The sequence below is a fragment of the Acromyrmex echinatior genome, chromosome 15, assembly GCF_024713525.1.
Source record: "Acromyrmex echinatior isolate Ae372 chromosome 15, ASM2471352v2, whole genome shotgun sequence".
Classification (NCBI taxonomy): domain Eukaryota; kingdom Metazoa; phylum Arthropoda; class Insecta; order Hymenoptera; family Formicidae; genus Acromyrmex; species Acromyrmex echinatior.
This window is the reverse complement of record NC_141866.1, coordinates 379,406-405,057: the sequence shown is the minus strand read 5'-3', so window position 1 is coordinate 405,057 and position 25,652 is coordinate 379,406. Positions and strand designations below refer to the sequence as shown.

Sequence of the window (25,652 nt, the reverse complement as noted above, 5' to 3'; positions counted from 1 at the left end):
AAACATGGAGCTTTCAATATGATCTAGAAACTAAGCGTCAAAGTGCGGAATGGAAGTCAAAAAATTCACCACAAACAAAAAAAGTACGAAAAGTTCCATCAAAAATCAAGACAATGCTCATCACATTCTTTGATAGCAAAGGTATTATCCACAAAGATTTGTTCCAACTGGTCAAACAATTACTGGTGCATATTATCTCGAAATTTTAAAGCGATTGATGGGCAGAATTCATCGTATTCGCCCCGAATATCGTGATCCAGAAGATTGGTCTTTGTTGCATGATAATGCATCGAGTCACACTTCATTGATTGTCCGTCAATGTTTGGCTCGAAATCGTGTCTCTGTGTTAAACCATCCACCGTATTCACCTGATTTGGCCCCCTGCAACTTCTCATTATTCCCAAAATTGAAATTGAAATTGAAAGGACGCTTTTTTGATGACATTCCGACCATCCAATGAGCTTCTACATAGGCACTAGAGGCAATTCCGCAAACTGAGCTAGAACATGCATTTGAATCACTATTGAATCGCTGTAACAAGTGTATTGAAGCCAGAGGAGAATATTTTGAATAATAAAATCAAAAAATATGCATATTGTTGTTTCAATTATGATTTTCAGGCCCTGTCCGGGAACATATTTGTCGCACTGTGTATATACCATATGTACGTATACATATCCAAATGCGTTATGGCTCACCGAGCGGCTTAGAGCTTCTTTTACCAGGTCGATTTCTATCTATATGTAATTCATATGTTTATTTCATACATTGACGCATTGAAGATTTTTAAAAGTTTTAGATTCATCATGCATATTTAACAACATTTACTTAGACTGCGTGCCTATGAAGAAAGAAACAGTGGAACGGAATATTGACAGAAAAGATATAGAATGAGGCTTCTTTCTCCATGGATTATGAGTCACATCGTATACATATAGGGACATTGCTTTTTTTACCGTTTCGATATTCTTTATCGATATATGCCTGATTTGTATTAAAATATATACGTTGTTATGTGTATTTTACTATGTAAACGTACATTGTAATGTAAAATAAACGTACATTGAGAAAATGAAATTATAAAAGAGCATTATTAAGGACTCGGACTTCTTTGTCCTATAGCCAATCTTTGTTGCCAATCAACAGGCTTGAAAAATTTATCGTACGACAAAAAACGGACGCATATAATATTGACCTAATAGATAACATCAGCCGTTAATGAATCGCATTGTCGATTGCATGACAGATTATATAATCTTCAAAATATCACATGTACTGTTTTACTGCTTTTTTATTGTATAATTCCATTTTCTCGATGTACCTTCACTTTAAATAGTAAAATATGTACAACAATGTACGTATTTTAATACAAGTAGGCACCGATAAAAAACATCGAAACGGTAAAAGAAAGCAATGTCCCTATATATATACGATGTGACATAAGGCTACGTCCCCATGGAGAAAGAAATCTCATTCTATATCTTTTCTGTCAATATTCCGTTCCGCTTTCTTTCTCCATGGGGACGCAGCCTAAGTAAACGTTATTAAATTGCATAATGAATCTAAAACATTTTAAAATCTTCAATGCGTCAATGTATGAAATAAACATATGAATTACGTATAGATATAAATCATTGACCTGGTAAAAAAAGCTCTAAGCCGCTTGGTGAGCCATAACGCATTTGGATATGTGTACATACATATATACGTACATATGTTAGAAGGGCCTTACCTTAAATGTGGATTTGAATTTATACATCGAATGACAAATTTTTTAAAGACGTATGGTATAAAATCATGTGTCCAATAATGCAGTGTCCAATATTGCGATGTCCAACAATGCGTGTCCAATAATGCGGTGTCTAGCAATACGTATCCAATAATGCGGTATCTAATAATACCATGTCGAATAATGCAGTGTTCAATCTTGCGTGTCCAATCGTGCGGTGTCCAATAATTACGTGTCCAAAAGAAGGTCACCCCTGCGTAATCTATCACCGTTTATCCTCTGGCTCTTATATATGTCCACTCTCACTTTTAATCACTTTTAATGTACCATTTAAAATCATCCAACCCACCTCTTCTATATGCTCTACTAGTTTCTTCTCTGTTTGTTTCATGCTTTTATCTTTCAATTCTCTTTTTCTTTCTTCTTCTTTTTGTTCCTCCTAACTTTTAATTTTACCTCCTTCCTCACACGTCCTCGCATTAAAATTCTCTATTAATGTTTGAATTTCCTCCTCCTTCATTTCCATTCATTCCCTTAAGCTCTTCTTTTTCTATCTCATTCCTTTTTCAAGTATACGCCTATTATCTTCCATCTTTCTTTCCCTAATTCTATTATTCTCTCCATTATTCCCTCTCTCAATCCTGCTATCTCCCTCCATTTGAATCCTCTTTTTATTCCTATAATTATCCTTTTGCTCTTCTTTTCTTATTGTTGTCTTTGCGTCTTTTTGCGAATTGCACTCTCCAATTCCAATCCTTTGGTAATCTCTCTTTTACTCTTTTCCAATTCTTTTCCTTTATGTCTCCAATAAAAATATCACGTCCCATTCCTCCATCGTCCCAGAAGCTTCTATCTTTATTCTCTATCCCCGCTCTATTCCAGAAAGCTATTTTCCATCCTGCCTCATCTCTCTCCCCTCTTTCTACGTCTTTTTTCCTCTCTCCTTCTCCTCCTCCATCTCCCCGCTCTCACTTCTCCTCCCTCCTCTTTCCCTCTCCTCCTCTCCCCCTCCCATCCTTCCCCTTGTACTCGTTTCCCTATTTCCGTCCTTCTATCTTCTTCGTCCTTTAATATCCCCTCCCAATACCACCACTTCTTCTCTATTTTTTCTTCTTTTTATATCCTATCCATATTTTTTTCCTTCCGTTTCCTCTTCATGTGCCGTCTTAATCACCATTTCATTCTTCTCTCATGTCATGTCTTTTTCTGTCTGTCCATATCTTCTTCCTTCTTAACTTTTTCTTTTTCTGCTATACCTCTTTCTTTTGCTCTGCGTTTCTTAATTCCGCTACTACGATTCCTTTCTCTTTTATTTTCCTGCTACCTATTTTCTTCACTTCTTCTATTTTGACCTCCGCTCCTATTTCTAATATCTCTTTATTCATCTTCCTTTCGTTTTCACCTATAATCACTACATTTTTTTCTCCTGTCCTCTTTTCCTTTAATTTCTAACTTTCTTTCCATCATTTCCATCTTTTCTCTTATTTTATTCATTTCATCTTTCCCTTTAGTTTCTTCTTGCATTTTTATCTTTTTCTCTAGCTTCTCTACTCTCTCTTCTAGTCTCTCTACCTCTATCCCCCTCTCTTCTCTTCTTTCTTCCCTTCTTTTCTCTAATTTTTCTATTCTCTTTTTCAATTCTTCTATTTTTTTTCTTCCCTCTTCCTCGTTTCTCTTCATCTCCTTTTTAAATTTCTCAATTTCTTCTCTTATCTTCTTCTTTATCCCTCTTACCTCCTTGAAACCTTACGTCATTTCTTCTCTTATTTCTCCTTTCTTAAATCCATTAATTCTTATTTTCCTTCTTTCCTCTTCCTCTTGATCTTATCGTTTTATTACTATTACTAAAAGGTTCTAAACTTTGTTCTCTCTTCTCCCCTCCTTCCTTATTCTCCCTTTCTCTTTTCTCTCTTTTTGTCCTCTAAAAATCTCATGTTTCCTGTTCTCTCTCTCTCTCTCTCTCTCTCTCCCTCGCTCTCCCCCTCCCTCCCTCCCTCCCTCTTCCCTCTGCATTATTTACATCTTTTCTCCTTTCTCTCTTATATTCCCTCTTCTTTTCTCCTTTTCCTTACTCCCTTCTTTGTGTATCCAAGTAATCTAATATATTATTATATTAAATTTAACAATCTAATATAATGTGATATATTCAATATGCCTGATAAAATCCTATGCTGTATATAATCCAACTAATATGAGTTTTCTATTCGCATTAACTTATTTACAATGCTCTATGTCCTATGCCGCCTCTATATTCATATAGTCCGCCCTCTCTCTATTGTCTATTCTAGGCCTTAAGTTAAATTTCCCAGTTCTTATGGTTGTCTCCTTCTGTTTCCCTCTAATCTCTTTCCTCTCCCTCTCATTTGTCTATTTTTCTAAGTATATCATCTCATCTTTCTAACCTCAATCCCATCCGATCCCTATTTTTTTCCTTCAATCTCACCTTCTCATCAACTCTTCCACTAGGTCTTTCCCTCACCTTCACCTCTACCTCGCACCTTTGCACTCTCCCACTCTCTCACTCAATCTCACCTTATATTATTACTTTCAATATCAGCTCTCTCAGAAAAACGCACTCTCATCTTTCACTACCGGAAACAGAAGTCCTTTTGACGGTAATTATATTAATTATGTTGTGTAAAGTACTGTAAAGTCCAAAATATCATATCAAAAATGATATTACGATTGGACCTGTCAAGTTGATGCGATTATGTACAACAAAAATAAAGCTAAACTATGGTAAAATAGACTAATAATAGCTGTAAGCATTAATGAGTACAAATTTAAAAAGAAAATATAAAAGAAGAGATTTTGGATTGATCCTTTATTTGAAAGACATGAACATGGATTAAAAAAAAATTTATTATTAAAAAATTATCAACGAATAACTAGTTATATACTTCTATACACCCATAAGTCGAAATGCTCTTTTCGCCTATAATCATATTTCACATATGCCACAAATATGTACAACTATCTGAAAATTTCATAAAATTCGCAAATAATAATAAATATAGTAATTAAATAATAATACAATAATCTGGAGACACTGGTAGTGTCTCGGCGTTAAGCTACGCGCAGCGACACTGCAGTGGCTACTTTACGCCAGCCGGCGAGTTGCGTCAGATCAAGATTATCAGATCTCAATAAGAGCTGAACCGATCAAGTGTGCTCAATCGATTGCGACCGCTCGGGATATATAATGAAAATATTTTTATTTTTTCTCTACGTAGTCTACGAGCGGAGATATTGCGACGCAAAATATGAATCTGAAACTTTTATATTAAGAACCGTCGTCGTCGTCGTCGTCGTCGTCGTCGTCGTCGTCGTCGTCGTCGTCGTCGTCGTCGTCGTCGTCGTCGTCGTCGTCGTCGTCGTCGTCGTCGTCGTCGTCGTCGTCGTCGTCGTCGTCCGTCGTCGTCGTCGTCGTCGTCGTCGTTAGTCGTCGTAGTCGTCGGTCGTCGTCGTCGTGTTCGTAGTCGTCTCGTCGTGTCGTCGTCGTCGTATGTAGTCGTCGTTCGTCGTCGTCGTCAGTCGTCGTAGTCGTCGTCGTAGTCGTCGTCGTGTCGTCGTCGTCGGTCGTTGTCGTCGTCGTCGTCGCGTCGTCGTCGTCGTCGGTCGTGTCGTCGTCGTCGTCGTCGTCGTCGTCTCGTCGTCGTGTCGTTCGTCGTCGTCGTAGTCGTCGGCGTCGTCGTCGTCGTCGTCGTCGTCGTCGTCGTCGTCGTCGTCGTCGTCGTGTCGTTCGTCGTCGTCTGTCGTAGTCGTCGTAGTCGTCGTCGTAGTAGTCGTCGTCGTCGTACGTCGTCGTCGTCGTCGTCGTCTCGTCGTCGTCGTCGTCGGTTTTTTTCGTTCGTCGTCGTCCGTCGTCGTCGTCGTCGTCGTCGTCGGAGTTCGTCTCGTCGTGCGTCGTGTCGTCGTCGTCTCGTCAGTCGTCGTCGTCGTCGTCGTCGTGTCGTCGTAGTCGTCGTCGGCTCGGTCGTCGTCGTCGTCGTCGATCGTCGTGTCGTCGGCGTCGTCGTCGTCGTCGTCGTCGTCGTCGTCGTCGTCGTCGTCGTCGTCGTCGTCGTCGTCGTCGTCGTCGTCGTCGTCGTCGTCGTCGTCGTCGTCGTCGCTATGGAGTGGAAGAAATGTCCTTTTGGAATTTTTGGCGCAAGAGGCAAATGTGGCGCTGACAATACATGGTCACATCACACACATCTGTTTTCTGTGGCTGATGATGAACTAGTGTACACTTTTGGAATTAAAATGAGATAATTTAGGTTAGTTAGGAAATCCGCCACATCAATGGCATAGGGGAACACGTAAGTGAGGCTAAGTATTTTCTGCTTCTGCAATTACACAAATTCTCTGCTGTAAAACACATTTTCTGTTTAAATACAAATTATTCCCTATATAATTTTTGTTTTTACAGCAGAGAATTTGTCCTGGTTAGGTATTTGTTTACTTTAAAAACACAAATTATCTTTTATAAAACACAAATTCTCTGATTTAAAAACAAATTTTCTACTGTAAAAACAAAAATTATATAGAAATTTGTGTTTTTATGAATAGAATTTTCAGTTAGAGGCAAGTATAATTGTCAGCAGTTCTGCTCTTGGTTGTTGCGACGCAAAGACACACATGTGAGATTCATAGATTATTATGAGAATCTTCATGGTTATATTACGATTTTATCGAAAGATAAGATATTTTCAGATTCTCTTACACTTTTCCTATACATGTATTCAAATATATTAATTTCTTTTTCCGTGTACAAAGATGTTCCTATGGACAAGCGAGGTGTTTACGCACTTGATTGTAAAATGTGTAATACCACACAAGACTTAGAACCAACCAGAATGACGATTATTGACGAAGATTGTAAAGTGATATACGAAACATTAGTCAAGCCGCAAAATCCAATTGATTACAATACGAAGTAATTCTAAAAAGAATTATAATGCGGGGTCTAGAAGTCGTAGCGGTCGTACGATCGTAAATCGTAGAAAATTGACCAATCGTAGTCGATTATTCTTCTCATATTCAACTTTGATAGGTTAATTTTTGAAAATAGATTAGAATATAAGTCAACAAATTATTGATTTATGTATACAATAATAATTTTCTATGCTATAATAGGTTTTCAGGAATTATGGAAGAAGACATAAAGAACGTGACAACGAATATTTTAGATGTACTATTTTAGAAAATTTGTATTTTAGAAGCTAAGCTTCCCACAATGTTCTGGATAAAACAATCTTGGTAGATCACAGTGTCGAAAGTGATTTCAAAACTTTGAAGTTGTTATACTGTCGTGGATACCAGCGTCATGTGCATTCTGCATAGAAATGAATATCCGCAAAAAAGAGATTGAAAATTTTATAATATTTATTTTATAGGTAGCGTAGATATGACTTAGACAGTAGGAGCAGTCTTAGAAAAGAGATTACGAGAACGACCGTTGTTATTCTCATTCGCGCTCAGTTGTATGATCACAGCAATTTAGATTAGATTGTGGCCATCGGTTAAGAACGATATGCGACTATGCAATTTTCAAAATGCGGATTCAAAAGAAATTGGGGATATATACTGTATACTTTATGTGCAGTCGAACAGTGTAATCTTAGGACCTACACTATATATTGTAATATACTCAGTAAGTCAGGTTGCCTATCTGTCTATGGACAGAAGCACGCGTTACTGGTAATGCAGAATATGTTTAGATTGCAAGTCTGGCGGGAAATGAGACAAGAGAAATTGAATTTTATTTTGATATAGAATAAAATTTAATAATATTATATAAAATATATATTTGATAACATAAATGACATTTAAGACATATTTAAAAATATATAATTATAAATATTTGTAATTATAAAACAAATGTTTATTATATAAATATTTTAGAACAAAAATATTTGCTTCATAACTATAAACGTTTATAATTATATATTTTTAAATTAAAAACTTTTTAACGAAGGACGAGTGCCGGATGAAATCTGTTTAATACTGAAAACAAGTGATTAATTGTGGCTAGTATTAGTATTAAATTTCTATAATTAGGATTAACTGAATTGGATATATTTATTTACTTTCTTTTGTAAAATTACTTTTTAATGTAACAAAAAACCTTTTTAAAAAAACATAAAAAGGCGCTAACAATACGTGTTTCTCAAATAAAACCTAAGTATCCAATCTAATTAAATAGTTTTAATTTTTAATTTCAAGGATATTCATATTGAAGGTCTTCTTATTCCAACTCAAATAATGGCAATTTTAATTCTCTGTCCAAAATTATTACTCTTCGAAAAAAGTATATCCAATGAATATATCCAATGAAAAATGAAAACTCAAATGCTACGATCTTAATTAATCAAGTTAAATTCTATCAAATTAAAAAGTAATACACAAATGATATTGTCTCTTGTTATTTGCTTAACTCTATAACTCTATAACTCTATAACTCTAATGATATGTATTATTCGTATAAAAGATTTGATATCAACAAAATTGACACCAAGTTAAATTCCATGTAATTCGGATATCAAATTATATAAATAATAATAACAATAAAAAAGCCCTTCAATAAGAATATCTTTGACGAAAAATTAAAATTACTATTATTTAGGTTGAATACTTAGTATTATACAGGGTGTCTCTTGAAATGGGTCGGGGTCACATTGGGGGTGGACAATGGATCAAAGGGAACAAAAAATTCTTATACCATTTTGAGATATTCGCTGTAGTTTTCGAATTAGAAAAGAAAATGTCTAAGTCAATATGCGGTTAAGCCGCGCCGCGCGAATTCGTAGGACGGCCCACACTCGAACGGTAACACGCTCCTTCTCCCTCCCTGCATGCCGCCATCGTGTATACAAAGAGCCAGTTTCATCAACTCGATTAAGTCGCATCGGTGATTAACTGTCAACCATACGTGATCAATTCTACTAAACAGCAAACACAAACACAATTAGAGCAAGTTTCAATTGGTTCGGTTCAAATTTGCCTATTGCAAGGTTATGAATAAGTTTATTGTTATTTTCATTTCCGTTAGATTTTATTTCCGTAGACCTAAAGCAATATCCTGATTGGCTTATTAGCTTAAGTTCACATCTTAAGGTTACTGTTACAGAAATTTTGTGTGCGGCAGCCCTTAGTCAGTTCCACGGCCAATTAAGTAATTGACTTTGGTGAAATCTGCCCAAATGATTCTTCGATGAAAAGCATGCATGCTTAGTGCTTTTTTTAAAAAGATAAGTTTGTATAAATAACAAGAAACAATACCGTTTGTGCTTTACTTTTTAATTTGATAGAATTTAACTTGATTAGTTAAGATCGTAGCATCTGGATTTTAATTTTTCATTGGATATATTCACTTTTTTCGAAGAATAATAATTTTTGGCAGAGAATTAAAATTGCCATTGGGTTGGAATAAGAAGACCTTCAATGAATTAACACAATCATTAAATAATAATAAATAATACAATAATTAAATTGGTATAATGTATTAAGCGATCATAAAGAAAAGTCGGTATAAATAAAATTAGAAATAAAAATAAAAATAATCAGAATTAAATGAAATAAAATCGCATGCAATAAATTTTTATTGATAAGAAAGGACTCCACACAAATCTTATAAAAAATGTCCCTCGATTAAATTGACTGAAATCAAAATATGTTGTTGTCCTCGATGTCCTGACAAAACAAAAGTTTCAATGGGCACGACTATCTAAAAAAATTGAATATTTTTCCATTCATAAACGTTTAAAGTGGAAATCTATGATTCTACAATATCATGTTTCTTCACGAACCAAATATATAAATCTCTCTCTCTCTCTCTCTCTCTCTCTCTCTCTCTCTCTCTCTCTCTCTTTCTCTCCCCTCCCTCCCTCCCTCTCTCCCCTTCCCTCCTTCCTTCCCTCTTCCTCTCTATCCCTTTCCCCTTCCCCTTCCCTACCCATCCCCCCACCCCTCCTCTCTCTGCCACCATGCCCTCCCCTCTCCCTTTCTCTCGCTTTCGCTCTCTTTCTCTATATACATATGTATACATTTTTATATGCATATATATATCGGATGTTTATATATATATATATATATACATATATATATACATATATATATATATATATTATACATTGGATGTGGGAAGAAGTTCGTGACGCTTTTCCCACTAGATGACATTAAATACTCAGCACTCGGTAACTACTAATCGCATCGACAACACTAGACGTGCGTTTAAAAAGTGACATTTCAACCTTTGTTTTGAGCCAAAAAAAATTGAAATTGGTGAAGTGGATCAAAAGGTATTTTTTTTTAAATGAAAATAAATAAGGAAAAAATTCGTTACATTTTGCAATATTACTACGATAAAGACAAGAACACTGCACAGGCCTGTGAAAAAATTTGTGCTATTTACGGTAAAGATATGGTACTCTATCGAAATCAGCAGCACAGAAATGATTCGCTCGTTTTCATACTGGAAATTTCGATGTGAAAGATGAACCTCGCTCCGTTCGATCAATCACTGAAAAGTTCGATGAAATCATCGGAAAACGTCGAGCGTGATAATTGTGAGCACTGTGAGCACTGTGGAGATTGTCAGAGAACTAGGCATCGACCACAAAACAGTTTTACAAATCATTTATACAAAGCTGGATACAAAAAGATGCTCGATGTTTGAGTTCCTCATGAGTTGAGTGTTAAGAACATGATGGACCGAATTAATATTTGTGATACACTACTGAAACGGAATGAAATTGACCATTTCTGAAGAGAATGATAACTGGTGATGAAAAATGGATCACGTACGACAATCGAACTCGCAAAAGATCGTGGATAAAGGAAGGAGAGAAACCACAAGCAATCGCAAATCTGGATTGACGACATAGAAGGTGATGTTGTGTGTGTGGTAGGATTTGAAGGAAATCGTTCACTATGAGCTGTTATCGCCCGATCAAACAATTAATTCCGAACTCTACTGTGAACAACTGGAGAGATTACAACAAGCAATTGAGAGGAAGCGACCAGAATTAATTAATAGGAGAGGTGTCGTCTTCCATCACGACAACACTCGACCACATACATCTTTGATAACTCGATAAAAATTGCGAGAACTTGGGAAGTCGTAATGCATCCACCGTATAGTCCTGACATAGCACCCTCAGACTATCATTTGTTTAGGTCTCTGCAGAACTCTCTTAATGGTGTAAAGGTGACTTCAAAAGAGGCCTGTGAAAGTCACTTAAACCAGTTTTTCGACTAGAAATCACAAAAGTTCTATCGCGATGGGATTATGGCTTTGCCTCAAAAATGGCAAAATATTATTGAAAATAATGGAACATATTTGGTTTTAAATAAATTGATTTTAATATGCTAAGAAAAACACTTGAATTTTAAAATACCGCCACGAACTTTTTCCCATCCAATATATATATATATATATATATATATATATATATATATATATATTAGGTGTTGGAATTAATTCGTAGCGTTTTTTAATGAAAGAATGTTATTTATTTCACATGAGCATTAAAAAATACATTATATATTAATGAAAGTACTTCCCATCACTTGTAAAACGCTACGAATTAATTCCAACACCTAATATATATATATATATATATTAGATGTAGTAAAAAGAAATCCATTATTTTTCCAATAAATCTCGTCTACGCGTGATACAGATTACTAAACCCATCTATTGGAAAAATAATGGATTTCTTTTTACTATACCTAATATATATATATATATAATCGATATATCATATTATTTAAAATAAAACACCCGTGTATATATATATATATACATATATATATATATATCGATAAATCATCGATTATCGAATTGATGATTTTATTGAAAAATTTTTCAAATAAAAGTTGCATGGCTTGAAGGGAAACATACGATAAAAATATGGATTTGACCTTGAGAGACCTTCAAAAACAATTCAAGGTCATTAATGTTTTTTTAAATGAAAACCTCTATTTTTTATTATATATTTTTGTAACTTATCTCGAGAGCTTTCCAAAACACTGTAATAAAGTTACGTTTCATTGAGTACTTTCCGAGTTATGGAACTTGAAAGTTACAGTATCGCCGGCGTTATCCATGTACGCATGCGCGTATGAGCGGGATTATTACGCACGCGAGTCTCCGCGATCTATTCACATTGCTTAACATACGCTCATGCACACGGAATTAAGTTCAATTCTTCTCAATTGAACAATTTAACTTTCTTCTTTTTTTTTGTATAGCTTTTTTTTATTTTTTTTACACTAGTGAGCTTTTTCAAAGCTTTTTTCAAAATAACCGCAGTTCAAATGAAATCGTTGATATTATTCTTGTGCTTGGTGAAATTGAACGAAATTATTGTAGAGCAGAAAGATTGTAAGTCATTTAGACAACATTCAAATGCAATATAGATAAGAAGAATTTTATTACGAGAGCATAGAAAAATCCATAAGAGAAACCACAAGCAAATAAATACTGAAGATGACGTTAATGATCCGCGTATATTAGCAGTGCTAGCAATGATAAACTTGAATCCTTATATTTCGATTAGAGAACTGCAACATAATTTAAGAATTTCTTATATCACTGTGTGGAGGATTTTACAAAGACATAAATTCCATCCCTATCATATCACTTTAACCCGAGATGTAAGTGAAAATGATATGAGGTTAAGAAGATAATTTTGTCTTTGTATTCCAAATGATAAGAGAAGATCTAATTTTTCCAGCAGGTTCTCTTCAGTGACGAAACCTTATTTCATAACAATGGACAACTCAACAGGCATAACTGTTATTATTGGTCTACATACAATCCTGACTGGACTCAATGTGTTCATAATCAATATCATTGGAGTTTAAATACTTGGTGCGGAATTGTAAATGGGTATTTAATTGGTCCATACTTTTTTGATAACCGCTTAAATAGAGAAAATTACCTTTTTTTCTTGCAGAATAAATGACCTAAGCTTTTAAAAGAGATTGATATTATTACTCGACAAAAAATGTGGTGGCAGCAAAATGGTGCGCCACCCTATTCTCATCATGTTGTGACGGAATACCTCAATAACGTCTTTCATGAAAGATGGATAGATATGGGTATATTCGATGACCTCTCCTGATTTAACTTCGTGTGCGACTTTTCTTTCTCTAGGGCTATATAAAAAATATTGTTTACAAAACTCCGCCGATATCTGCAGGAGATATAAAAAATCGAATAACTAATGTTGTCATAGCATTCCTCAAAATATTTTTTATTTCAACAATAGAAAATTTTTTAGAAATGATTGAGACTACGTCTGCAAGAAAATGGAGCTCCATTTGAACATCTTATCAACGGCTAAAGACATATTTGAATTGATCTTGTCTTAGTCGGCCGGATCAGTGATCGGTATTGCTTTAGTTGATTTTTACGTAAAAATAACAATAAAAGATACAACCTCCAATCCATGATCTTGGCAAATCTAGGACATGAACAATATTCAAGAGATTTTAGCCGTCAGTATAACTTGCGCAATGCTATTAGGTGTACAAATAAGTTTCCGCCGTTTTTTATCAAAAATTAAGCATTTATTGTGAAAGAACGATACATAATGTTTTATTGAAAGTATTGTCCATCGCTAGCCACTACTTTTTCCCATCTTTCTGGTAGCATATGGATACCGCGTTAGAAGAACGCTTCATCTTTTGAGACTATCCAATTATCGATCCAATTTTTGATATCTTCATATAATGTGAAGTGCTGCTCAGACAGACCATGCGCCATCGATCGAAATAGATGGTAATCGGAAGGAGCAATGTCTGGTGAATACGACGGGTGGGGTAGAACTTCCCAATTAAGTGTTTCCATGTAGGTTTTGATCGGCGCCGCAACATGTGATCGAGCATTATCATGCAGGAGAATAATTTTGTCATGCCTGGAGTAGTAGTGGACGCGTTTTTCCTTGAGTGCTCGGCTCAATCTCATCAATTGTGTTCGGTAGAGAGCCTCAGTAACGGTTTCGTTCGGTTTGAGCAACTCATAATACACGACACCAAGCTGATCTCACCAAATACACAACATGAGTTTTTTTCCATGAATATTCGGCTTGGCTGTCGATGTTGAAGCATGGTCAGGTGATCCCCATGATTTCCTCTTCTTTGGGTTATCGTAGTGGATCCATTTTTCATTACCAGTGACTATACGATGTAAAAAACCCTTTCGTTTATGCCTGACAAGCAGCATTTCACATATGGAAAATCGGTGTTCAACGTTTCTCGGCTTCAGTTCATATGGAATCCAATTCCCTTGCTTTTGAACCATTCTCAATGATTTCAAACGATGTGAAATTGCTTCTTGAGTCTCTCCTAATGTAAGTGCAAGTTCTTTTTGCATTTGGCACGAATCTTCATTCAATAATGCTTCCAATTCCGCGTACTTCATATACTTTCGGCCTTCCGCTACGTTCTTTGTCTTCGACATCAAATTCACCGTTCTTAAATTTTTGAAACCATTCACAACAACTTCTCTCACTTAAGGCAGCCTCACCATATGCTTCTACAAGCAATCGATGAGCCTCAGCTGCAGATTTCTTCAAATTAAAGAAGTAAATCAAAAGTTCCCGCAAATGACGCTTATTCAAAACTCGGCATTTTCGCACAAAAAAAAATATATGATGCTGATACAAAATCACTAGTATTTCAAGGTTATATTGTTGACAGATGTCCTACCTTACGATATAATGTTTTACATCAGACAATTTTAATCATAGCTTGCTAGTGACGCCGTCTTTTGTCAAACGGCGGAAACTTATTTGTACATCTAATAATACCGAAGGTACTGTGACTTTCGAGCTTTATAACGCAAAAAGTACTTAATAAAAAATAACTATTATAGATTATTATTAATAATAGAATAACTACTATTTTGGAAAGTTCGATATCGGCTAATACATTCTGGAATAAAAAATAGGGTTCCATTTAAAAAAAAATCGACATGACCTTGACTTGACCTTGACAATGCTACATAAAGTCAAATTGATAAGATCAGTAAATAAATTTTTTCAAACCTTACAATTTTTGCTGAACACTTTTACGATTGGATCTTATACGAAGATAAAAAGATAGTACGGGTAATCTACATATATAATACAATATAAACATCCGGTATATATAGAGAAAAGGCCCTTATTATGAGACCGAGTTCATTTTGAATAAACGTTAGAAGTCTATGGACAGAATTTTAAAAAATAATAGGTCATTTTAAAGGGAATTTAATAAGCCTTAAGATAACGTTATATAAAATTTTATTCAAATTCCATTTTTTTTTTAAATTAAAGAAATGTAAAAAGTAAGCAAATCGCAAAGTCAAAAAATTACGCTCCTAATATGAGATGTTTCGAGAAATTGATAGTAAAACGCAAAATATATCAGTATTGCAATTAAAAAACTTTATTTTATATTTCTAAAGTGCAAACAAACACAGCCAGCGTGCGTGAAAAGTGAGCATGCGATAGATTATACCCAGAACTCGTCTTCAGATAGTTGGAATCAAGCATCGCACAAATAGGCATTCGACATTCATTCTGGTTGTCCTTTTTATTATTGTATATCAATAACATTTGTTTTTTAGCAATAATTTTCATTATAACATAGGGGGCGTATGGGTTTTTATATTAGAAATATCTTAGGTATTATATCTCATATTACGATTTTCACGCCTTATGGTTTTTAATCATTAAATCTAACTTCTGTAATTAAACAATTCAATATATCCCGTATTTTTCTATTAGTAAGACCTTACTCTATCACTACATGAAGAATTTATTGCTAAATATTTATTTATTAAATAATAAACAAGCTTTAAAAGCTCATTTCAATGAAACTTGAAGACGTCCAAATTCTAAAATTTTTTTTACAATGACTACAGGCATGATCTAATAATGAATTTTCTACTAAATAGTTTTCAATTCAAGAGCAATAAATTCATGGTGGAACCAATAGATAACGTTTATTAGTTTAGCAGAAACGCCGCTATCTCATAATAGGAGGCTTTCCTCTCTCTCTCTTTCTCTCTCTCTCTCTCTCTCTCTCTCTTTCTCTATATATATATATATAGAAAAAGAGAGCAAAAGAAAGATATTCACACATTTAGTTCATGAAGAAACATGATACAACCATACAGGATGCGTCATCAAAATCCGGACAAATCAACAATTTCTTTAAACAAAATATTTTTAATAAAAAATTAAATATTACAAAAAATCCTTTTATGTGACACTTAGGGGCTCTCCCTGTAGAGCACAATTATTCAATATATTCCCCATTAGCTTGAATGACGACTTCTATTCTTGGTCTGAAGCATTCACACGCATGCTGTAATGTAGCGCTGTCCATACCGACGAATGCTGTCTCAATAACGATTCTTAATGACGTCACATTGGGATGTCGAGACTTGTTTGTGACCCTTTCAACTACGCTCCATACGTAGTAATCGAAGGGATTTAAATCTGAGCTGTTGGGAAGCCAAAATTTCTTAGATCAAAACATATCGACGTTGCCTGAGAGTCATATACATATTCAACATATTTTCACTCAAAATGAAAGAATCTGGCAGAAAAACGAGGTGGTATGCTTCACATGAAGCGAATTATTAAATGTTACAGTTAGGCTACGTTCGGAAACATTACCCGAGTGCTCTCATATGTCATTTTATCCTTGTATTTAACATTGAATAATAAAATAATACACGGGTAACGTTTACATTACATACTTCTAATAACTATTCAAGTAAAATCTCGGTTTCCTAACCTGAGTAGTCACTTCATAAAACTCGCATTTTTTTACTACAGTCTCTTATTTCGAAACGTATCGAATAAGAATATATATATATATATATATATATATATATATATATATACATACAATATATACGTTATAAACCGTATAAAAAATTTCTTTAATTAGATAAATAAATTTTAATTCCATCAATTAAGTAAAAAACATTCTATATTTGACCAAAGCTGATCTTATTGCCTAAATATTTCGGTGTGAATTTATATACATAAGTACATAGACAATTCTGTAAACTACGCAATAAAGTCCTTTTCAATCTTGAAACGCAATCATGGATGGAACTACAGTATTATAAAATTATGTATTATAATTGTGTGTTCATACATGTTCCTTTGAAAAACGATATTCATTCACTAGTTGTTGATCAACGGATGTCCACTTACTTATAATCATTGGCGACAAGCATTGCTGAAATCGGCACGCTTAACTTATGCGAAACTGCAAAATTGTGTTCTACGTATTCAACAGAATAATCTAACCGCAAAACATGTTGTGATATATCGATTTTACGTAAAAAAAAATTTTTATATTACACTTATGCAAAATCGTATCTAACGTGGTCTTCGTACAACAAACATACAACTGCCGCACATCGACGTCTCACCGAAAAGAACTTATGCACTTTTATGTGTTAAACTTAAATCATCAACCGAAAAATACTTTATTATTATGTCGTATACCCACTAACACATATTGATAGTAGTATTAGTGAACTACAATCACACAAAATCATCTGTTGCAGCCGCGGTTTCGGGATCGTAAGGTTCTCAATAATATTAGACACTTCTTCTTATTTTACACGAACACGCTACTTTATTACAGAACATTGAGAGCACATGGCTCGGATTAAACGTAGTAACAATGACAGTAAAAGAGTCGAACGGCTATAATGGCGGGAAATATATAATGGCGGACACTCTCTCTGCCCGCGATCCGATCTCGTCTTCTTCCGTTCACACGCGGCTACTTCCGGCATCTTCCTTAAAGTCACTCCTCGGCCGGTAACACGCGTCTCGCCCTCTATGTCAACGGTACTGAGGGCGCGTTTCCAACATCTCTCCGATCTTGAGTTGTGACTTCTTGGTAGGAGCAACTCAAACTATCTAAAAAAAAAATGAAAACGAAAATAAAATGACAAACATTTTCTAATATTTGAACCGATCCGGTTTCTTGATGATACGACCCCTTCGGGTCTTTAAGCTCGTTTCTTCCAACGATTTCGGTTCCTCTTTAGGAACAGCTACAGACTCTTCGAGGGTATTAGCTGCTTTTCCCTTAGTAGTCTCTGACGTCGTAGTGGTAGACTCGATAAAGTTATCAGCTTCAGGACTGGAGTGTTCAACTTCCAAGGGAATTAGTTTTTGAATGGGTCGAACCAGTTCACCTTTGCTCGTTTTCAGTTTTACCACCCGCACGTAACCATCTTTTCCGGGATAGACTTCTCTAATGACGGCGAGCGGCCAGTCTAATCGCTTTTGTAAATTGTTTTCAATAAGCACGACGTCCCCGACAGCCACGGACGCGGAACTATTGCTGGGTTTAGTTCGTCTAGATAACTGGCCCAAGTACTGTATACGGAAACGTTTTCTGAACTCTTCTTTTAATCTTTGACGATAGCGTATCCTCTTTGCAAAGTGGGACTTGTAAATTTGATCCAAGTCAGGAACGCCATTTTCTCGAATGTCACTGATGAACATCGCTGGAGTCAGCGCTGTGATTTCAGTATTTTCCTCTGTCAAGTAGGTAAGGGGTCTTGAATTCATAGTAGCTTCGCAATCGCATAAAATTGTGTTCATTTCTTCGTAGCTCAACGAAGTTCTCTTTAGTGTCCTCTTCAATAGATCCTTAAGGAGGCGGATAAGTCGCTCCCACCATCCTCCCCACCAGGCGGCTGAAGGTGGATTAAAATGCCATGTTATCTCATTGAGTGCACAATATTGGGAAACTTTCCGCCAATTAATCTTCTGTAGTAGATTCCTGGCCCCTACAAAATTTTTCCCATTGTCGCTATATACTACAGTAGGTCTTCCTCGACGTGCAATAAATCTTCTGAAGGCCTCCAGAAATTCCTCTGTTGATAGAGACCAAGATGTAACCAACTCCAAGTGGACTGCACGGTAGACTGCACAAGTAAACAAACAGATGTATGCCTTTTGTCCACCGCTCAAAAAGAGTGGTCCAGCGTAATCGATACCTATCACTTCAAACGCTGCGGCATCTCTTACTCTGTCTTCAGGTAACAATCCAGGTGGTGCTTTCATTGTCTTCGATGCATACCGACGACAAACGACGCATTTTCTTATAACTGAGCGTACCGTACGACGACATTGCAGGACCCAAAACTTTTCGCGTAAACTATTCATCACAATGTCAATACCAACATGATTAAGTTTCAGATGAATATGAAAGATGATCTTTAACGTCAATAAATGAGCTGAGTCCAACATCACAGGACATCTGAAAGAAAAAGTGTCTTGACGATTGGAGATCATTGTCTTTGTGCGTATTAGTCCATTCTCCTCGAAAACATTTAAGCTTCGTAATCGTGAATCGTTACTTCCCAGGAATGATTCTTTCTGTGCCAGTCTACAGAGACACAATTCTGCTTTAGTTATTTCTTTGGCAGTTAACTCTTGAGTTTTGTTTACTTGAATTCTTCGACAATTATTCACAAATCTTAATATCCACGCGATAGTACACAGAATTTTGGAATACATCGAAAATCTCTGCAAATACCAGGGGACTGTCTCTTCACTCTCTTGTTCTACGGAGGTTAGCATAGCGATTTCTTCAATAGTAGTCTCAGGGAATATTCTCTCTTTGCATCGTCCGGGAGTCTTGCGTAACTCTAAGTTAACTATGTTCTCGTCAATTTCTCCCTCCTCCTTGGGCCACTCTTTGGGAGGTAGTTTCAACCACTCCGGTCCCTCCCACCATTTCAGTTCAAGGAATTTCTTAGCATCACAACCTCGTGAGGGTAAATCTGCTGGGTTCATCACTCCGGGGACATATCTCCAAGATTTAATATCCGTAAGGCTCCTTATTTCCAGAACACGATTCCATACAAAGACTGCCCATTGTCTTGTTTGTCGAATCCATGTTAGAATGGTCATCGAGTCGCTCCAGAAATAAGTCTTGATATCTTGATAATCCATAGCCTTTATGAAAGATCGCATCATCCTAGCTCCAATGGAGGCTGCTAGTAATTCAAGGCGAGGTATGGTCTTCTTCTCTTTGGGTGCTACTCTAGATTTCGCTTCTACGAGATGTATCTCGACTCCTGTGCTTGACTCAACTCGTACGAAGATTGCCGCCGCGTATGCGTCTTTACTGGCGTCGACAAAAACATGAAAGGACAGTGAGTCGGGACCCCTCTCCTCTCCAAAAATCCATCGTGGAAACTTCAATATGCGTAGAAGACCCAGCTGTTGAACCCATTTAAGAAATTCATGTTTAATGTCATCGTTTATTTCCGTGTCCCAATCCACGTTTTTATTCCACAGATCTTGCAATAGTAATTTTGGTTTTAACAATACGGGACAGACGAATCCGAGAAGGTCATAAACTTTCTGTACTTATGACAAAATGACTCTCTTTGTTATTTTCTCCGTGATCGTCAGTGCAGGAAATTCCGGTAACATTAAAATATCTCTCTTGGTGTTCCATATAAGTCCAAGCACCGTTGATTGACTCTCAGGGTCCTTGCCAGTGTATTTCCAATCTCTTAAATCAAATCTGGCTTGAGTCAAAAGGGAACAGGCTTCTCTCCTGAAAACTTCAAAATCAGAATAAGAATTGACACTAGTAACACAGTCATCGACATAAAAGGATTTTGTCAGTTTCTCATAAACTACTTTCTTATATGCCAAAATGGTAGGGTTTAAGGCTCTATTAATATGCAATTCAATCGCCGCCCCTAAAAGGAATGGGCTGCTTGTCAATCCGAAAACAACTCGACGATGTCGATAAATCTCTATTTCTCCGTCAACGTTCCACCATAGGAATCTCAAAACATCTCTATCCGACGGAGAGACACTGATTTGTAAGAAGGCTTTCGCGATATGAGCTGTTACTCCTATCTTCCTCTCTCGAAATCGATGTAGCAATGCTGGAATAAACTCTATGAGATTGGGTCCAGTCTCCAAGCATTGGTTAAGCGAAGGCGATTCCTTGACTTTTGCTGACGCATCGAAAACAGGGCGTATCTTCGTAGTTCCTTCTTTCTTGACTACAGGTCTGTGTGGAAGATAGTAGCTCTCTTGGTCGACTTCAAGTACAGGTACCCTTTCAATAATCGCTTCTTCGAGCCAATTATCAAAGACAGCCTGGTAGTCGTCGAATAAATCTTCTTGTCGCAACCTCTTTGTAACGCCTTTTAGTCTCTTCTCGGCTACGTCTCGATTATCTCGTAGAGATGGATGATTCTCTTTCCACGGCAGAAGAACTTCGTATCGACCTTCGTTGTCGATTTTCGTTGTCTCTTGAAATGAGGTCTTTATTTCAGCTTGACGTGCCTCTTTAGTAACACTCTCAATAGGATCCGTGATGCCCAAGACATCGAGTCTCCATAAATCTGATATGTTGGCTTCTTGAGTGAACATCGACATAATCGTCAACGTAGTATCGGTGCCACTGTCATCGTCTATATTCCTACCCAAGATTGTCCATCCAAGCTTAGTTTCTAAAGCTGTTATTCCTTGATTTATCTGTAGGACTTTCCCTGTGAATATTTTGCCAGCAACATCAGCTCCAATCAATAGTGAAATGGATTCTTGACGTTCACCGGTGTCGCTCAAGCGTATGTTTTTTTTCTCAAGTACATCCAAGTATCATCGATATTACAAGGGGCGTCCTGGCAGATAATGTTTTGTTGCAAAGCTACGAAGTCGCATTTATATGTTCCATCTAAGTTGCCGATGTAGATCCGACAAGTTTTGTGTCTCTGAGGTTTGGTTTTAGTTCCTCCAAACAACAAGTGTACCATCGTTTGTTCGCTCTCAGTCTCGTATCCAAGCTCTCTGGCTACTTTTTCCAAAACATAAGATCTATGCGAGCCAGTATCTATGATGGCACGAACATTCACCAAGCCTTTTGGACCTCGCATCTTGACTTTTAGTGTAGGCAGAAACATTTTTGTATTCGAAGAGACATTAGCGAGACAACTTTCCCTCGTGAAAAGCTGGTTCTTTCGGTTTCTTCTCATCCGCTTGCTTGGTCTCATTCTTGCTCGACAGGTTTCTACACATCAGCAGGCAATGTCCTTTGCTGCACCAAGGGCATTTTATTTTGTTACGGCATCTTTTATAGCTGTGCCCTATTTTTAGACAATTGAAACAGCCCTGCTTGTCTTTTACAGCTTGGATTCTCTTCTCTAAATCCATACTTCTGGCCGTTTCACAACTCAAGCTGTCATGATTAGCTCCACAAAATATACATTGCTGTGGCTTTGCTTCTTTCGCCGATAGTAAGCTAGATGCTGTCGCTATCTCTGGATCTCGTTCACTCTTTGATTTCCTTTTATTTTTGTCCTTTGTCATCTGGAAATCGTTGCTCTCGAAGCATGTTTTTGCCATTTGAATATGTTCCTCGTTCTCGACTTCTCTTCCTAGAAAAGTCATTAGACTAATAAGACGATCTTTTGCAGTAGTAATTACAACAGTAACAGACGCGTCAGAATGAGGAATTAATTGAATCCTTGTTCGTTGCCATGTACGTAAAATCTCTTCAGGCAGTGAGGATTCTACTAAAGGAAGCAACATTGCTGCGCACATTTCTGTTGTCACGCCTAAAGTTTCAAGTGCTCGTATATGTGTCTCTAATTTATCATAAGTGATTGCGAGCGACATGTTTTTATTCTTACTTAAGACTAACTTTAAAAGTTCGCGTACATAATATTCAATCAATAAGTCTTTTTTGCCGAATCGAGACTCGAGGCTGTGTATGGCTTTCTCATAATTACCGGCCGTTAGTGGAAAACTATTCACTACTTCAAACGCGCGCGAGTCTTTTACCATAGACTGTACCAAATATTGGAATTTATCTTCCCTCGACAGCGACGTATCTTCATGAATTTTCTTAAAAGTACTCCAAAACGGAAGCCAATCTTTGATATCACCGCCAAACTTTCTCAATTCAATTTTCGGCAATTTCAATGCGCGTATACTTTCCTGTGTTGTCGTGGTAGTCCGTTGTAGCGGAGCCGGTGTCGGCGTTTCGAGTTCATTCTTCCGCTCTAAAAGACAGGTTAGCCCGACCTTTGCTTGATGGTATTTCGTGGCATACTCATCTGCGTGTTGTGCCTCTCTTCCAATGGTTTCTTCAGACTCTCCAGCTTCGATCATCAAGGTCTGAGCTTCTGATTTAGCTCACTAAGCTCACTCGTTTTTTCTCGTAGCAATGCGAAGCTGACTTGCAATGAGGTTATGTCCGGCGATTCCTTCGACTGCTCAGTCCGGAAGGAAGTGTACACTCTCGTAAAGGCGGATCGTGTTATTTTTAGCGTTAACTTTACTTGTTCCATGTCTATGGATTACTTTCTTACGATCTCTGCTTGCTATGAAACGGCTACAACGAAATTACTCAGTCCTGTCACGATCGCCAGAATGTTGCAGCCGCGGTTTCGGGATCGTAAGGTTCTCAATAATATTAGACACTTCTTCTTATTTTACACGAACACGCTACTTTATTACAGAACATTGAGAGCACACGGCTCGGATTAAACGTAGTAACAATGGCAGTAAAAGAGTCGAACGGCTATAATGGCAGGAAATATATAATGGCGGACACTCTCTCTGCCCGCGATCCGATCTCGTCTTCTTCCGTTCACACGCGGCTACTTCCGGCATCTTCCTTAAAGTCACTCCTCGGCCGGTAACACGCGTCTCGCCCTCTATGTCAACGGTACTGAGGGCGCGTTTCCAACATCATCTATGACAATTATCAAACCATCGTCGAACGTTTATCGAATCACTGTCAAAAATATCTTTCAAATCAATGTCAAACATTTATCGAACCATTATCGAACATCTATCACACCACTTTTAACCCTAATTATACACACAGGGTTCCCAGAAATCTCAATCTCAATTTGCTAAATCGAGATCTTTTCGTATTTCTAAATTTTTCTTTTTCTTTGAACAGACAGTCCTCGAATGGTTCAATCATACACTGAAGACCGAAATGTGTGTGGAAACACACACAAATTATTAATCACGTATTCGTCTATTTGTCATATATTGCAGCATTTTTGATATTATTTAAAGCGTGAACTATTTATTGATAACACAACTTTTGAATAAAAATTTAACATAAAAATTTATTTAAATTATTTTAATTTTCCACTCATACTGTTTACATACTGACACAGTTCAAAGTATACGTGCTTCATATAATGTTCTAGTTCGAACATAAAAAACATAGTTGATGGCTTTATATATGGATATGTACCAAGTTATGACAATATTGCATTATATGTAACACGTATTATAACAAGTTCTACAATCAGAAAAAGTGCCGTATTTTATAATTGATACGCACGCATACACGTACACACACTGATTCGTTCATACGTTCATACGTACACACATATGTGCATACATATGTACATACGTTTATACATACGTTTATGTGTACATACGTACATACATATGTGTATACATGTTCGTTGGTTCTATTCGTTGAACATGATATACGTGGCGGCGGCCTGCGTCAGTGCTCCAACATGTACGCAAGGGTCAACAATATTGATCATACGACTGCATGTATTTTGTGTGTGTGTGTGTGTGTGTGTGTGTGTGTGTGTGTGTGTATGCACATACGTACTTACTACACAGCGTACATTCTTCATTATAAGGACTTACAAAATTAGTAGAAATAGTGGTATGTGAGATCGACGTAACCGTTGGTGTATTTTTTAACATTACAGTTCGAAATTAAATAACTGACATACTAATATCAATTTATTACAAATGTCTGGACCTTAATCCAATCACTCTCAATGCAAATACAGACAAATTATGGTGTTACCAATTATAAAATAGGCAATGATTCTGTGTCATTTTGTTTATTTGATCCCCGCAATAGCTCTTTTCTAATATAAACTATTCAAGAAATTAAACTTTTTTCTGATTACAGAATTTGTTATAATACATGTTGCATATAATGCAATATTGTTATAACTTAGTATATAATCCACACATAAAGCCTCCAATTGTGTCCTTTATGTTCGAATTGGAACATTGCATGGAGCACGTATACTTTGAACTGTGTCAGTATGTAAACAGTATAAGTGAAGAATTAAAATAATTTAAATAAATTTTTACGCCAAAAGTTGTGTTATCAATAAATTTAATACTTTTTTCACAAAATTTGATAAAAATTTTATTATAGAATATGAATAAATAGTTCACGCTTTAAGTAATATCAAAAATGCTGCATTACATGACAAATAAACGACGTGATTAATAATTTGTATGTGTTTCCACATTTCGCTCTTCAGTGTATGATTGAACCGTTCGAGGGAACGTATGAACACACAATTTTAATACATAATTTTATAATACTACTGTAGTTCCATCCATGATTGCGTTTCAAGATTGAAAAGGATTTTATTGCGCTTTTACAGAATTGTCTATGTACGTATGTATATAAATTCACACCGAGATATTTAGGCAATAAGATCAGCTTTGGTCGAATATAGAATTTCTTTTACTTAATTGATGGAATTAAAATTTATTTATCTAATTAAAGAAATTTTTTATACTATTTATAACATATATATTGTATGTATATATATATATATATGTATGTATATATATATATACATATATATATATATATATGTGTTAATTGTAGTTTTTGGGGACTTTTACTAACACAACTGTTTTTTTGGTATACATAAACGCGGAATCACTCACTGAAGTATACATTGATACGCATATAGAATGCGTTTTTTGTACACATTTGTATTAAATATATAAGACGTTACTTTCGGGAATTATGTACATTTGTATATACATTTGCAAATACTGGGTGTCTCAGAGCACCCGTACCACCCTTTTAAAAGGTAGGGATGTGTTTGTACAAAAAAATGGTTCAGACA

The 25,652-nt window shown here is 36.2% G+C and overlaps 3 protein-coding genes across 3 annotated transcripts; 1 reads left to right on the top strand and 2 right to left on the bottom strand.

The window, feature by feature from the left end:
• Positions 1-3,146: 3,146 nt before the first annotated feature.
• LOC147907179 (uncharacterized) lies at positions 3,147-10,809 on the top strand (the record flags this gene model as incomplete). The annotated part of the gene is made up of 4 exons (XM_087414077.1): positions 3,147-3,548; positions 5,691-5,752; positions 9,577-9,595; positions 10,621-10,809. Coding segments are annotated over 4 exons (672 nt in total), but the record flags the coding sequence as incomplete, so codon positions are not given.
• Positions 10,810-16,022: 5,213 nt separating this feature from the next.
• Positions 16,023-21,656, bottom strand: LOC147907178 (uncharacterized). Its single transcript, XM_087414076.1, has 4 exons — positions 21,395-21,656; positions 20,233-21,272; positions 16,936-20,121; positions 16,023-16,211 (listed from the first exon to the last, which is right to left on the bottom strand). The coding sequence occupies exons 1-3, from the start codon at positions 21,654-21,656 to the stop codon at positions 17,698-17,700; spliced, it is 3,726 nt and encodes a 1,241-aa protein (XP_087270202.1). The 3' UTR covers positions 16,023-16,211; positions 16,936-17,697.
• A 46-nt stretch (positions 21,657-21,702) lies between these two features.
• On the bottom strand, positions 21,703-22,893 carry LOC147907177 (uncharacterized). The gene has a single exon (XM_087414075.1). The coding sequence runs from the start codon at positions 22,891-22,893 to the stop codon at positions 21,703-21,705; it is 1,191 nt and encodes a 396-aa protein (XP_087270201.1).
• Positions 22,894-25,652: the final 2,759 nt, after the last annotated feature.

Bases quoted from the DNA above. Each gene is read 5' to 3' on its own strand.
- LOC147907178 (XM_087414076.1), bottom strand. From the start codon at position 21,656: ATGCGAGGTCCAAAAGGCTTGGTGAATGTTCGTGCCATCATAGATACT. The intron at 21,273-21,394 runs GTAATATCGATG...AAATATTCACAG, and splicing joins TATCTGCCAGGACGCCCCTT to GGAAAGTCCTACAGATAAAT. The intron at 20,122-20,232 runs GTGCTTGGACTT...TCATAAGTACAG, and splicing joins ACCCTGAGAGTCAATCAACG to AAAGTTTATGACCTTCTCGG.
- LOC147907177 (XM_087414075.1), bottom strand. From the start codon at position 22,893: ATGATCGAAGCTGGAGAGTCTGAAGAAACCATTGGAAGAGAGGCACAA.